The 16,043-nt window shown below is 39.1% G+C and overlaps 1 protein-coding gene and 1 pseudogene across 3 annotated transcripts in view; both read left to right on the forward strand.

The window, feature by feature from the left end:
* The first annotated feature begins 1,318 nt into the window (after positions 1–1,318).
* On the forward strand, positions 1,319–5,931 carry LOC146673637 (uncharacterized; annotated as a pseudogene).
* A 526-nt stretch (positions 5,932–6,457) lies between these two features.
* LOC146673638 (uncharacterized) overlaps positions 6,458–16,043 on the forward strand; it is a 34,174-nt gene continuing 24,588 nt past the window's right edge. Inside the window, exons 1-9 of one of the 3 annotated variants that reach the window (XM_085390893.1) lie at positions 6,458–6,976; positions 7,572–7,672; positions 9,239–9,308; positions 9,390–9,520; positions 9,606–9,694; positions 9,778–9,877; positions 10,178–10,221; positions 11,326–11,403; positions 13,872–14,068. In XM_085390893.1, the coding sequence (XP_085247019.1) occupies positions 6,724–6,976; positions 7,572–7,672; positions 9,239–9,308; positions 9,390–9,520; positions 9,606–9,694; positions 9,778–9,877; positions 10,178–10,221; positions 11,326–11,403; positions 13,872–14,068 (1,063 nt within the window). In that variant the 5' untranslated portion in view covers positions 6,458–6,723. Of the gene's footprint in view, positions 6,977–7,571; positions 7,673–9,238; positions 9,309–9,389; positions 9,521–9,605; positions 9,695–9,777; positions 9,878–10,177; positions 10,222–11,304; positions 11,404–13,871; positions 14,069–16,043 lie in introns of all 3 variants that reach the window. The other 2 variants (XM_085390875.1, XM_085390885.1) reach the window with 2 other exon arrangements.

A 16,043-nucleotide genomic window follows, 5' to 3' on the forward strand; every position in this document is an offset into this window, starting at 1 on the left:
TCTCTGCCTTTCACCCCGTGTCCTGAGGATTTCTAGTTGCTCTTTAGTTTTAGTTTAGATTTCCGTTAGTATGTCTCATGATTCGTTGTCTGTTCCTGCCACTGTCACCTGTAAATAAACTCTCACTCATATCATCAGTCAGCTGTCTGCATTTTGGGTCCTCCTTTTCCTCCACACCACACGGCTCAACCCGCCAGCCGTGACAATAGCTTAAGTATGGTGAAACCAGTGAACAGTATAGTATATGATAGTATGTAGTATATGAAGTGATGTTCTGTCGAATACCTGTTTTGCCTTGTTTAGGACTGCAATGCTCTGTGATACTTTGGAATGAATACATCTTACGTGAGCTCTCCAGTTAAGTTTGTCATCTATTATTACCCCCAGAAATTTATTTTCACTGACTCTTTCAATATCGGCACCATTTATTTGAATCTTAGCATTTGTATTTAAACTACTATTTCCGAATAACATAAGTTTAGATTTATTCAGTCATATCCTCCAATAAATTCTGCAGATCATCACCAGAGCAAAAAATGTTTGTATTGTCAACAAAGAGAACCATTTTTAATACTTTGGACACTTTACAGATGTCGTTAATGTACAAGTTGAAGAATTTTGGACCTAATACTGACCCTTGGGGTACACCACAAGCAATGTCCATACATAAGGAGCAACCACCATTTAATTTCACAAACTGCTTCCTGTCACCCAAATAACTCCGGACCCAATCTAAAGCTACCCATAGCTCTACACGGGTCACCAGAAATTTGGTAACTGTTTTACAAAAGGTTAAATAGAATATTAGAATTAATATTAGACACTATGAATACCTTAAAACAGTCAAACCTTATCTGTAGTCTACTTATTTCTTCTTAATAAATGAGGATGTGTCCGTTTCCTGTTTCTTCAAACTCTCATATACCGGTGTCCTGTCCAAATATATGTTGAAAAATGTGTGTGTGTGTGTGTGACAATTAATTAAAGCTGGGGGTTCTTTGCATGTCACAAAACCATGAGCTCTAATTCAAATGTGGTACGTGCCATCTTATCATTTAGTGGTTCCAGGTGCATCCAAGATTACATCATCAAGAGCAATGCAAACTGCGGGATCAAGTGGTGTCTAGTAGATGGCCAGAGGTGTGTTCTCTGGAGTGACAAATTATGCTTTTCTATCTGGCAATCCAATAGAGAAGTCTTGGGGTTTTCAGGAGTTGGGCTCATCCCTTAGCTCCAGTGAAGGGAACTCTTAATACTTGAGCATACAAAAACATGCCCAAATCTTTGTGGGAACAGTTTGGCCCCTTCTTGTTCCACCATGACTGTGGATGAGTGCACAAAACACAAAGCACGGTCCATAAAGACATGGATGAGCAAGTTTGGTGTGGACAAACTTCACTGGCACAGTCCTGACCTCAACCTGTTAGAACGCCTTAGGGATTTGGGCGGAGACTGCACGCAAGGCAATAGTCCAAATGGCCTGACTCAAAAACACTCTTCTGGAAGAATGGTTAAAAATATATATATTTAATATATATCTTTCGGGCTTATTGAAATAAATCAAAAACAAGGATGTCACAGGTTTTTTGTTTGCTTTCCTTTAGTTTCCATGTATATATAATACAGTCAGATTCTCTCGACTTAGCTAAACTCTATTTGTGGATTGTTTTGGAGTTTTACGTTTATCCTGATATCGCAAATGGCAACATGGCCATCACAGCCACAATAGTAATAAATAATTATTCAAATCTGCATTTCATTTAAAGAGTGGAGACCACCGTATGGCTACAACCAACATAATAAAATGTCCAATGCCCTAGTGAATGCATTTTGCAAAGTGTAAAAATTGGAGTGACATAGTCATGAGCATCAATATAATGCACTGATATTTTTTACATTAACAAATACATCAGTGACCTTGGCCGGAGTTATGGACAAGTCACTCATTTGTCCCCAGACTTTTATTCCTCTACAGAATGCATCAAAAATATTTGTGGAAACTCTTATTCCACCACCATACTGTGTCCCAGTTCAGTAGCATTCCATTCTCACTAGGGACCTCAGTAAGTATGAGCAACAATAGCTTAGGGACAGTTTCTACAATAAAGAGGATTTCATCATCTGCTGTTCGTCAAAAAGTGCCGTATTAAAAACAATTCAGCAGACCCTCAGAGTGCTGATACAAACTGTTTTCAGCTGTAGAGGTAGAGGTACGCTTCATGTACTTATCAACATACAGTTTAGAGGTTTGCATTAGAGTGCCTTGGTGCTTGGGCCTCTTTTATTTAGCACGGTTATACCATTGTGAATTTAGCTATATAAATATGCTCAAGAGTCTATCATATGTTTGACATGCAACTAAAAATTCGAAAATATATATTTTTTAAATCAGTAACTTTGCAAATTTAGAGGAAATGTTTTCGGACAAAATATGTGTCACGTTTTAAACAGGTTTTGAATAATTAGCACTGACATACAGACATTTATGCCCTGGGTATAACAGACATGCTTACCTTGTGAAAGGCCCTCGGATTTCTTGGAGCAGAGAAACACTCTGTATTGTTGCTTTTCTCTATTGTATAAGCAGCGCCCGACTGTCAGAAACGCTCTGTGCGGGTAGCAAAGTCGACTCCAACGCACATTCAAGTGAAAAAATAAAAAGTTAAAACGCTATACCTTGCGGCAGTTGTGAAGTGCTGAGGAAAATACTGTGTGTCTGATGGGGTGTTTTTATATAGGTGGGGCTACTTTCAGTTGACCTCTGAGATGTAGAGATAAAAGAGTGTGATGTAAGGAAGAAAGGTGGAAAGTCTTTGGAGACTCTGTTGGTCATGGTTTCTGCTGGCCTCTGACATGATAAGACTAGTTGCATTAAAGCCATTAACTGTTTGTGAGAAAACACCTTTGGGCTGGGATGCTCTTGATAAGGAGCCTCTTTTGTTTGCTTCATGACTTCTTTTGCAGACTGTTGGGAGCCTAACTGTTACAGAGTGTGGGAATATGTGTTTTTTAGAAGTATCACAGCTTATTTCTAAAAGAAATACATGTTGTTTGCGGTGCTCTATTTAAAACTATTGGCCTGTGAAACTTTTAGAAAAGTGAAATGCCCCTAAAGTAGTTAAATCATCTATGTGTAATCAGCGAGTCTAACTGTTGCAGACTAGTAGATAATTATAAGACTAGTTGCATTAAAGCCCCATTGAGGTTGATACAGCTCTAGTGTGAATATGTACTTTTAGAAGTATCACAGTTTATTTCTAAAGGGATACATGTTGTTTGTGGTGCTCTATTTAAAAAAACTACTAGCCTGTGAAACTATTAGAAAAGTGAAATCTTCCTAAACTAGCTAAATTAAATGCTGCGTGGGAATACACGGTTTTTAGAAGTATCACTGTTTATTTCTAAAGGGATACCTGTTATTTGATCCTAAATAGCACTGAAGAAAATGCAAAAGGCTCCTAACTAGTTAAAATACCCCTAAAGTAGTTAAATTAAATCATCTATGTCTAAATAACAGAACTCTGAGACCTATACAATCCTTTAAAAAGAGTTTAATTAAAACACATAATGGTTTCATTAAATAATACTCTATTAAACACATGTGAACTCATATGACCTCTGGACACACACGCACATGCAAAAAGTCCGTTCTCGCGCACGTGCACGTGGGGAAAATGCCCCCGGGGTGTGGGGGGGCAAAAATAGGTATAGGTATATTACTACTTGTCTTCTATAGGTCATATCCATCGACTCCTCGTCCTCCCTCAGTTTTACTCCACCTCTTTTTTCGTACACCTCCATCAACACCTCCATTTCTTCTGACTTTGCATGCCAACACTCAGCATCCAGCATAGTAATGCATACAATTTACACCGTCGGCAGCATCCTCCTCCTCTTACTGCTCTACATCCTCATCCTCTACCTGGGTTTCTAGCATTTGCGCCGTCAGCGCTCTACACCTGCAGGGATGACAATGAGCCACTCAGACTCAGACTCCTGCATCTCTTGTATAAGCATCTTGAGGCCCCCCACACCCATGCAAGATTATTATTTGCTTCTTCTCCCCTTTGGTTTTCTTTCTTTCTCTCCACCTCTTTCTTTCATTCTTTCCCCCTGTCCTATTAAAAAAAAAAAAAAAAAAAAAAAAAAAGATGACAAAGGATGAACTGAAGCTCCGCCATCACGTGATGTCACATGCTGCTGTTTCTGATGTCACTTAAAAAAAAAAAAAAAAAAAAGATTATTATTTGCTGACTTTTCATCTGCATTTAATACAATTCAACCCCTCTTACTTGCTGACAGCCTTTACAATCATTTCAAGCTTGACACTAGTCTGGTCGGCTGGGTGACAGACTTTCTGACTAATAGGTCACAATGTGTGAGGGTGAATAATGTCTTTTCTGATGTGCTCTCCTCCTCTACTGGATCACCCCAGGGTTGCTGCCTCTCCCCCCTTCTGTTCATTCTGTACACAAATGAGTGTCGCAGCAATTTCACAAACAGACACATCCTGAAGTTTGCTGACGACACAGTGATCGTCAGTCTTCTAGTGGGGGATGAGTCAGGCCATGGACAGGTTGTAGATGATTTTGTGAATTGGTGTGATGAGTCCTTCCTCTCACTTAATGTGTCAAAAACTAAAGACATGATTATTGATTTTAGGAAGTCCTCTTATAGCTCATCACCCACTATCATTAAAACTGCCGATATTGGGATCGTTGAGAGTTATAAATATCTAGGTGTGGTACTTGACCATAAACTGTGTTTTGAATCTCATGCTGATGCCACTACTAAAAAAGTTCAACAAAGACTGTTCTTTTTAAGCAAAATGAGATCTTTTAATGTCTCATCTGAGATGTTGTCTTTGTTTTATAGAAGTTTTATCGAATCTGTGATGTCTTTTTGTATCACTGCCTGGTTTGGTAACCTGACGGTGAAGAATAAGAATCGGTTGGGACTTCTGGTAAAAACCACTAGCATTTTTCAGGGCGCTGGCAAGATGGACTTTTGGCCATTTACAATAGAAACGTGCTTAGAAAGGCTCATTCTATTATTAATTGTGTGAACCATCCACTTCACAGTGAGTTTGAGTTGTTGCCTTCCGGCCGCCGTTTTAGAGTACCTCCGAGGAGGACTAAAAGACTCCAGGTCTCTTTTATAGTATTGTTCTGTTGTTCTTATCCTCCTGCTGCTAAACTAATTTCCCCTTGTGGGACAATAAAGAAAACTGAATTGAATTGAATTGACTTCTTCACCTACAACTTGATGATTTTAGAGATTTTTGGAGTCTTTGTTAGAGTCCTCAATAATGTGTACAAATATAATGGTAATAACACACTGTTTGTGTTAGGGCAGTATTTCTCCAGCATTACATTACCTGTACAGGTTATGTTTCATCTCCTGACCTGTTTGGAGTGCTATCTGGCTAATGTTCACCCCATCACATACAGGCATCTGCGAGAATCTCATGGGATCAAGATTAGAAACATCATCACTGTGTGTGTTTGGGTGGTGGGCTTGGGTGGATGGGGGTAGAACACTTGTACTGGCCAAATTTTCCTGCAATACCATTTTTCTCCAACATGGGCATCTGCATATTACTTATTTCTTTCTGCTGCCTGTCTGTACTTCACACTCTGATTCCTCCGGGGCCAGGGGAGGTGGGCGGGAACAAGGGGCGGGTTGACCAATCAAGGCAAAGAGCTTTCCACATGATTGTGGCCATAACAGGAGTGCTGGTGTTGAGATTTGCTGGGATCCTGATTTTTTTTCTGATACAAAATGCACTACCGGACGGTTGATACTAAAGAGCACTGTGTGGCAGTGGAGTCAGCAGTTCGGCTGAGTGTACCCAGCCGTCTGGTTCTTCCTCTGCTGTTTCTGCACAGAGCAGGAAAACTGTCATGCATTAAAATTTCCAATTTAGACTGATGTTACATGACATGTTCTCTAAACAACGTTGCATCGGGTGTCAAAGTCACATCACCCTGAGTAATATTAACAGAAGGGCAGATGCTGCTATAGAAACCTAAATAAAACTTGTATTTCTTATTTGAGTGAAATGTACTCAAATTGCATCAAGCATTGCTAAATAACTTTTTTTAAAAACTTGAGTTGGATTTACTTGGCATAAACATACACTACCCGAATGTAATAAATAATAATAAAAAGATTGTGTGTCATAGAAAGTTTCATTAATGACACTTGCACGTATCATTAATGAAATATTGGACATTTTGTAATAGATTCAAAATATTATTTTATATTGACACAGTTTCAAAGTTTGAATATTTTCCGTCATTTTCTGTGTATCTAAATAAAAATACTGCTGTAGACATATATATATATATATATATATATATATATATATATATATATATATATATATATATATATATATATATATATATATATATATATATATATATGTGTGTGTACTATTGTAAATTTAAGTTTTCTTTTATTTACTTACTTGTTACATTTGTTTAATTAATTAAATATAATAAAAAATTACAAAGAGTTGTGTTTTCCTTTCCGAACCACAGTAAAGCTGTTTCTTTTCTTGCATCCAAAATAAACAGGAAATCATCCGGAATGAGCGGAAAAACTGTGACGCGTTTCCTGTCGGACTGTTTTCATAGTTGTACCGGTGCACCTTGAACTTGTCTGGGTGGATTTCTCAGTTTTCTCGCACTTTAGCTCCATAAATAATTTTTTTTCACGATGTCCAACTTTCCGCAGTTACTCCGAGCCGCGCCTGCGCCCTTCAGGCGGCTCTCTTGTGGCAGAGGCGCAAAAGGGAGCGTCAGTTTCAGTGTTAGTGGAAACTTCTTGCGCCCGCGCTCCTCAGCTGCGCTGTCATCCAGCCCGGAGCACCGAAACAGACCCAGAACCCGGGGCTACGCGGGCTACAGCCGCAGGGAGCCGGTCCGGATCGGCTGTGCCTCCGGGTTCTGGGGGGACACGGCCACCTCAGGTAGGCCATCACGTCACCATCCATCACGATAACGCCGTGTAGATGTAGCTAAAAAAAAGGGTAAAACGTTATTGCTTTTATTGTTATTATTGTTGCAGTTTTTGGTTTTACGTAGATGGTGATGGATGCCTTTCGTTTGTTGTCAAGTAAGTAAGTAAAATGTAATAATTAAGCACATTTAACATTTTCCCTCACCAAATTGCTGCACAGAGTATGCACGTTTATACTATACTTTATACTAAACCTTTATACTTTTTATTACCAGTCGTAAAAGGCTGACGGGGTATTGTTGTCATCCTTCCCGGTGCTGTTTTAAATCGTTACTTGACGTAGGAGCAGCACAGGTGCATATTAAGGGGCAGGGAGATGATTTGGGGGGTTTCTTTTACCTAAATAAAGACATTCCTACCTTAAACTGCTGTGTATTTAAAAAATCACCACTGCAGGAAATTGAATCTGTGACGTTTGTATTAAAAAACAGAAACGTCAGCTGGTTTCGGAGGGTTTAAGAGGAGCCTCAGAGTGAGCTGTTTCACTCATTCTGTCATCGAAGTATTCGTGCTTTGCTGCTGAGCCTCTTCTCCTGTGCTTTCAGTGCCTCAGCTGATCCACAGCGGGAAGCTGGACTTTCTGGTGTTTGACTACCTCAGTGAGATCACCATGTCTCTGCTCACCGCTGCCAAAACCAAAATGCCAGTGAGTTCCTGCATTTCCACAACCAAGTTTTTACCACCTGCAGAGATGCAGAAATATAAAAACAAATAACAGAAGAATTTAAATGAACATCTTTACAAACATATACACACAGTGCTAAAATATTCATGCAGCTGCTTGTGTTAAAAACTTCAGGGAAGATTTTTTATTTAGTTTTTTGTAGCTTAAAAATTCTACATTTAATTTTTGTAAAAGTTCACATTGAAAATAGCCACTGACTCACAATCGGTAAGTTGTCTATGGAGTCCAAACAAAACGTGTGTGGTTTGCAGATTTATTGTAAAATGATCAACTTACCGTATTTTTCGGACCATAAGGCGCACTGGATTATAAGATGCACTGTCGATGAGCGGGTCTGTTTTCATACATAAGGCACATTAAGGGAAACAAAACAGTCAGAAAAGTCAAACTTTACTCAGCTCATTCTTCTTGCTTCTGTACCATTGATTCATTAATGTTGAATTCTCTGGCAGCTGCTCTATTCTCATGTTGTTGCAGTATATTAATGACTTTCCGTCATTTTCTGTGTATCTAAATAAAGATACTGCTGTATTGTGGATGGATTTTCTCAGTTGTTCTCCGGACTGAAGTTTGGTCCGTTTACAGCATCCTGCCATGCGATTGCATTTCTCACTAACCATCGGGAACCCTCACGTTGGCTTTTATTGAGTGGAAAAAAGTTAGCATTCATCCTCCAGCCTCACTGTTTATATTATGCTAACATAGCTGTGTCGCTAGTGATCACGTAGGACATCATTATTTACCAGCCAGTCCAACTTCAGTAACCCTACAAACGTCACTGCTGTTTAGTTTTCTGTCTTATTTAATGTTGGAAGTGATGACAGAGCTGTACGTTTTTCAGAAATCTCTAGGTCAGAACATGATATGTCATGCTTAGGTGGAAACTAGCGAGCTAACTTCCTTTTAACTTCTAACTTCCTTACGTTTAATACATTTTGTTTTCATTGATGCCTGGATGTTAAACTTGATTGTTACACTTGGTAGAGCAGCAACACTGATCATTTTATTAAAGATGAAAGAATTTAGACAGTTTTTAACTCTCAGTTAAAAAGTCAAACAGTGTTTGTTTGACTTTGGGATGTGAGGCGGAGTTTATTCTGCAAGGCTTCTGACTAAATGGTAAATAAATGGTAAATTGTCTGTATTTATATAGCGCCTTACTAGTCCCTAAGGACCCCAAAGCGCTTTACATATCCAGTCATCCACCCATTCACACACACATTCACACACACATTCACACACACATTCACACACAGTACACTACAGTAGCTGTAATCCTTCAAGCAGTCTCCAGAGGCCTGGTAATGAACCAGTCAATTGATTCAGGTGTGTTGACCCAGGGTGATATCTAAAACCTGCAGGACACCGGCCCTCGAAGCCTGGAGTTGCACACCCCAGCTCTAAGAGGAGAAATGGGGTTTGTAGGAGGGTTTTCTGCCTGCTGTTGCAGCTCTGTGCCAGCAGGGAGCAGCGCTGCTTCACCTCTCTCCCCACCTCTGCATTAACATCTGACTCTTGCTCCTGCAGAACCTCGGTTACGCTCCAGACTTTGTCCAGGTTGCTCTGGCTCCCTTCATCAATGACATCCACAGGAAAGGTGAGTAAACAGCACAGCGGGAAGTGTGTTTCCATAGCAACAGGTGATCTCGTGATCAACGGCAACCTCCTCTCTCATCAGGTATCCGCGTGGTCAGTAATGCGGGTGGCGTGAACCCTCTGGCCTGCGCTGAAGCCATACAGGAAGTAACCAAGAAGGCCGGCCTTGAACTCAAGGTCGCCGTGGTGACCGGTGATGACCTCATGCCTCATGTAATGCGCCTCTGACATCATCACTCCCTATTTAGTGTGATTGATTAGACGTTTAATCCTCTCCTTTCTTCTTCTCTTCTCTCAGAGGAGCAGCCTGCCTGACGTAAAGATGCCGGACGGCAGTGGCAGACAGCAGCTGCCTAAAACCCTGCACAGCATGAATGCCTACCTCGGGTACGGACGCCCTGCTTCGTGTTACAGATTTCAGCTGCAGCCCAAACAGCTGCTGAAAGCCTCTGCCATGTCTCCATTTCCAGGGCCGTCCCTATCCGCCGCTGCCTTGATCTCGGAGCGGACATCGTGGTGACGGGACGCTGTGTGGACAGCGCCGTGGCCCTGGGGCCGCTCATGCACGCTGTAGGTTTTTAATTTCTAACATTTATTGAAATTCTTCCAGCATTTCTCCAAGAAGGGATCACACTTTGTCATCCTGCTGCACGTTTTTGTTTTTTCTTTCCCTTTTGGACACCATGAGAGCCACAGCGAGGGTCAGGAACGAGCAGGCGTGCAAACAGATGCAGTTCTGTTAGTGGCCACTTGAGGCAGACTTGATTCAAACACACTTATTTATTTACCTTCTACCAACAATCTGTTCGTGTGTTTGCTTGAGTCGCCGCCAGAGACGTGATGTCTGTGTGTGTTTCTTATCTGCTGCAGTTTGGATGGGAGAGAAACGACTACGACCTGCTGGCAGCCGGAAGGTACACGCACGCACACACACAGACACGCACACACACACACAGACACGCACACACACACACAGACACGCACGCACACACACAGACACGCACACACACACACAGACACGCACACACACAGACACGCATGGACACACACAGACACACACACGCACACACACACACACAGACACGCACAGACACAGACACGCACAGACACAGACACGCACACACACAGACAGACACGCACACACACAGACACACACAGACACAGACACGCACGCACACACACAGACACGCACACACACAGACACGCACACACACACACACACGCACAGACAGCGGTATTTGTGACACTATGTTAGGTGTGAGTCAAAAACTGTAGTTAAAACCTTGAATTAAGATTAAAGTTAACAAATAAAATACCAAAAAGTTGCAATAAAACAAAAATTTAAATTAAGACTCCAAACTGTTAAAAGCCACAAACAGTGAAGCTGAATAAATTACAATTAAGCTTTTGCAAATAAATACAATTTAAATAATGTTATAATTTTTTTATGATGCAGTTAATACAATTATATTTTACTATTATTAATTAATATAAAATATAACAATAACATTTGAGGAAGTCCAAACTATTTTTAAAAAATGAAAATCAAATAATTTTTTAAAAAGTGAAAAAGATAAATGATGTTTTAAAAGGCCGTAAAATATTTAAATATTTAAATATTTAAAAGCAAGAAGAAAGTTATACTTGTTCCAAAAAATACTGAAAAAACTACAAAAATGTAAAATAATGTTTCAAAAACCTATAAATAAATTCAATTACAATTTAATGCATTAAAACAAAAATAACTCTGAAATATTTGAATATTTAATAATATAGGTTACAAACACAACACAAATTAGAACAAAGCTAAATAAGGTTGACAACAAAAACAATCACGATATAACTGAATAAAATTTAAATTTGGTGATTAAATTTTCTATTCTGAACAAACGTTCGAAGATAAAGAAATGATTCTTGAAATTGTTTTTTATGATATTTGCTTGCGATGAAAATACTGTTTAAACCGTCTCTGAACTTCAGATCATTTTGGTATATAGTCGTTGTTTTCTGTGTTCCAGTCTCGCGGGTCACCTGATCGAGTGCGGCGCTCAGAGCACAGGAGGCATCTTCACAGACTGGCATAAAGTTCCCGATTGGTAAGAATTTTATGGTTTTCAACACACTTTTCAAACCAGATCTGTGAATACAGCTCACGGGGTCAGAGAGTCAATGTTTGAATTATTTTCTTCACTTTAAAAGGTTTAAATGAGTAAACGGTAAGTTTTTACTTTTCAGAGTACAAACTGTGAATGAAAGTTTTGAGAACAGTTTCAGAATAGATCCAGTTTCAGTCGTAGACTTTGACAACTCTTTGATAACTTTCAGCATGATATTACCTAAACAGCTTGGAAGTAGAGATACACATATACATATACAGCCCACTTTGATCTTAAGTGATCTTAGGTCGTGTGAAACTTCACTCTCTGTCAGAGACATTTAACTACACATTTAATATGTTAATATGAATTTCAGCAGTTTTTCTACATTATAAATTACACCAAATTACACCAATTACAATTTTGGTGTAAAATTACACCGAAAATTCTGGTAGTTCACTGCTCACATGGTCTGCAGTTATAAAAAATAAAGGTTTTGTTGATTCATGGGCTTCTATTGTAGACAGTGAAAAGCAGGAATATTTCTTTTGTTTATAGACTGCACTGATGTAGTATGATCAGCAGAATACCCTGTGAACCCTGTGTGTTAACCCTTTAAGACCTACCATAGAACCAAGTCTGCCAGAGCTTATCTTCATATTTTTACATGCTGTAGTGACATTTTTGGCAGCATTTCAAGTTGCTATACATCATACAACCATTATAGCCCAAATTGTAATAATATGTCTGCATTAAGTCCATAATAACTACATAAATTGCAAAAAAGTACAATAAACCACAATAAAATTGAAAATTGTTTTTGTTTTTTTAACTTATATTGCTAGTTAGAGAAATTTAAGAGGCTTATACCTCAAAAGTGTAAATACAAAAAAGTTGCAAAAAAAGTTTCCAACAACAGAAAATTTAATTTGAGTGTCTTTATAGTTTTATTTTTGAGATTCACCAATTTTATATACTGCAGAAAAAACAAAAAGAAATATTATAATGCAAATTTGCAACAAAAAAAGCCAGGGTTAAAAATACAGTTAAAACCCCCAAAAAGTATGCCCTCCTTCATATATTTTATAGTCGTGTGGTGGGACCAGATCTGAGTCTTTGCGGGGCCGATTCTGGTCCCGGGGCCCTATGTTTGACACCCCTGAGTTAAGCCTTTCTGCTTCTCAGTTTGTAATGAACCTTCACTGGTCACTGGTCCACTCTCTCACTTAATGTGAACAATTGGAAATGGGTAGATATTCAAAAGCTATGAAGTTAAAGATCAAATATTTTTCTGACATTTAAATTAAGTTTAGTTTGTTGTTTTCAGCTTACAGTTAAAAAAAAGCAGCTTAATTTTTTATTAGCTTGTCAGGGCTGCAGGTTGTTAATCTTAACAGTTAGTAGCCTTGAGCTCCTTTTAGACTCCAACATTGATCACAGACTAAATTTGTGCAATGTCAGCGGAAGAGCTTAAGGGTAAAATGACTCTTAACTGTTCTGTCTGTATAAATCATTAAAGTCAAATTATCCTCACTATGGAAGGGAGTTTTTCCTTCCTGCTGTCTCCAAGTGTTTGCTCGTAGGGGGTCATTGGATTGTTGGGTTTTTCTCTGCATTATTGTGGGGTCTTTACCCTAACATATAAAGCTCCTGTGGGAACTGTTATTCTATATAAATAGAATTAAACTGATTGAAGGTAAAACAGAACTTTTAAGCCACAATTAGCAGTGATGTGCACATAGTTTCATGAAGAGAAAATCCTCTTCAACCGTTTAAACCCATCATGCTTTGGGCTTGTGTCGCAGCCAGCGGCAAAAGAAATATTTCACCATCAGAGGCAAGAATGCATTGAATTAAAGGTCAGCAGATCCTTGAAGCAGACATCAGTGTGTCATAAATCAGAAGCTGGAAAACCCTCCAAATCCACAGCGGACTACCTCAGGAGGTTTTTCCATGGTTTATTTCCATGGTTGCTAATGTTCAAGGACACGGAAATCAGATCTCTCAAATAAGCACAGTGAGATAGACCCCAAAAATCTCAAGGAGGTAGGAACATACTGGATGAATAACACATGAAAATTCAACAACATTAAGGCAGTGATGTCTGCCAAAGAGGCTGTTAGTAAGTACTAAAGCAGGTTGCCAAACCTTCTTTCAATCTTTGCCTTAGGAATTTAAGTTATTGTTGTTTAGAAACTGTAAAGTATCTAAACTTAAAAAAAACCCAGTTGCTTTATAGTATTAAACAAATGTGTTGTCTTTAAAGTTCTTCCAGGCTTATGGACTATAAATGCTTAAAAACCTTCACATCAAGACGAGGCGTGAAACCTTAAGGAGTTCCTAAAATGTCTTTTCTACACTGAAGACCTTCCATACTGTTGTCATTCAGAGCAACAACAAAGTGAAAATCTAAAAACGGAAACAATTTCAGTAGAAAGTCAAAGCCTGGCCTTTGATTTGGGTCTCAGGGACAACATGGGTTTCCCGGTGGTCGAATGTTCCAGCGACGGCTCCTTCGTTCTCTCCAAACCGCCCAAAACCGGCGGCCTCGTTTCCTTTGGCACTGTCGCCGAGCAACTGGTATACGAGATCGGAGACCCACGGCGATACCTGCTGCCAGACGTCATCTGCGACTTCAGCCAGGTGGTGATCCAGGAGGTACCAGGTACTGCACACAAACACAACCTCACACATACTGTTGAGGACATGACCGGCAGCTGAACTTTTGACTGTTTTCATAACCCTCAAGAACTCCTCAAACAAACCCATCTGGAGCTTTGACTCGACCCTTGATTGAACCCAACACCCTCCGCTGAACCTCCAATAAACTGTTCGTCAGCTCATCATTAGCAAATTATTCTCCTTAATATCAATCAACCCAGAGTGAACCCATCTCGAGCTGTGCTACAGTGTCTAACCTTCGGGTGAACTCCAGAACCATTGCCTGAACTCCCACTGAACTCTGCTTCTCTGATAAAAACCTCCGCTTTGCCCGATTTGAGTAATTAAATTTTTTCCATTTTGATTTTATTTGAGAGAAAACACTGATGTGCCCAAATTTGGGGGATTTCTTTTACACTCCTACTCCTCTGCTTGAAAAACTAACTAGAATCATGTACACTGTATACGTTTGAAGAAAATCTTGAATATTTCAAAAACATAACTCAACATAACTCAGTTTTGGGATGTAGGAGACAGGGAAAGTTTAGGTGTGAACAAATAACTTATATTTTTATTGTTTTTATGCATAAAAACACCCAAAACATGGACTGTTTGACATACTACTTTTTTCTCCTAGTCATAACTGATCTCATAGACACATTCTGTGGATACCAGCACAGATAAACATCCATAAATCCAACTGAGATTAAGGGGGAAAAAAATACAGTTCAGAATTTGCCTGGAAATTTCCATGTTTTTACATCTTCTTCAGTATTAAAGCAATTCAGTGAGAGTTTTCTTTCCTTGTATGCTTTTACGTCAGTGTTTGTGAGCAGTAGTTCTCCATCCAACTTGCTGAGACTGAACCTGGTCCTTATAGATGTGGTTATATAAAGAAAAAGAAAAAATTATTTTTCAATCTTTTTTATTTTTTTTACCTAGTCTAATCTTGGCACATCTCAGCTTGGTGTGTATTTTGTCCTTAAACACTGAGGAAGCTGGAGAAGTGGAAGACAAAACAGATAAACTGTATCTAAAAATAATGAGTTTAAAAAAAGACAGGCCTGAGAGATGGGTCTGGCCCTTTAGTATCTTAAGTTTCCCGTATTAGAGCACTATCAGTCATAGGTTGGCCTCCAGAGAGCCCGGACATCACCATTATTAAAGTGGTGTGGGATCATCTTGACAGAGAACTGAAGAAAAGGCAGCCAACAGAAAAAGAGCTCTGAATGGTCTTCAACAAGCCTGAAGACTATTCCAATCTTATAATTAAGGAATTTACAAGAAAGCTTGTCTAAGACATTTCAGGTTGTGCTGACGAATCAAGTCATTCTAAATATTGACTTTCAAGTTTGTTATAATTGTGCACATATTCCAGGTGTATTTGCACGTCGTGATAAATTGCTGCATCTTTTTCCCATTTCCCTAGCAAAATACAAAAAGTGAGGGATGTTATTTGAAAAAATATTGACCTATCGCCAACAAACTGCTTGTTTCCCCATTTCTTCAATATCTGACGCTTTAAAATGACTAGAAAAATGTAGGTGCTCACAGCCAAGCTGGAGACCATAGTTAATGAGAGGTGTATAACATTTTGACCATGATTAAGAAACTTAATTAAGAAACTCTTTTTGCTTTTAAACGAATTAACAAGGAGAGCTTGAGCTGAGGTTGTGAGTACTCCATCTGGTTACTCTGGTTGTAGTTTTCCGTGTCAATGCACATTTCGCTAAAAGTAAAGTTTAAGTACAGAAAACCTGTTGTTGTCTATTTTTTTTTTTTTTTTGTTTTTCTGTTTTATCACTTGGAGGAAGTGGTGACATGCCAAGTGTCAGATGAGGTCAGTAAGGTTAACTAGGTGGATGCAATGTTGTGCTTACTATTTGCATCATGGAAACTTTATTTACAGTCGCTGGAACAAATAAACGGTAAAGGGAGCACTAAAATCTATAAATATGAGCTCATTCAATATTTTTTTC

The sequence above is a fragment of the Rhamphochromis longiceps genome, linkage group LG3 (assembly GCF_057381845.1).
Source record: "Rhamphochromis longiceps isolate RC_006_pf linkage group LG3, R_longiceps_female_GT1.1, whole genome shotgun sequence".
NCBI lineage: Eukaryota > Metazoa > Chordata > Actinopteri > Cichliformes > Cichlidae > Rhamphochromis > Rhamphochromis longiceps.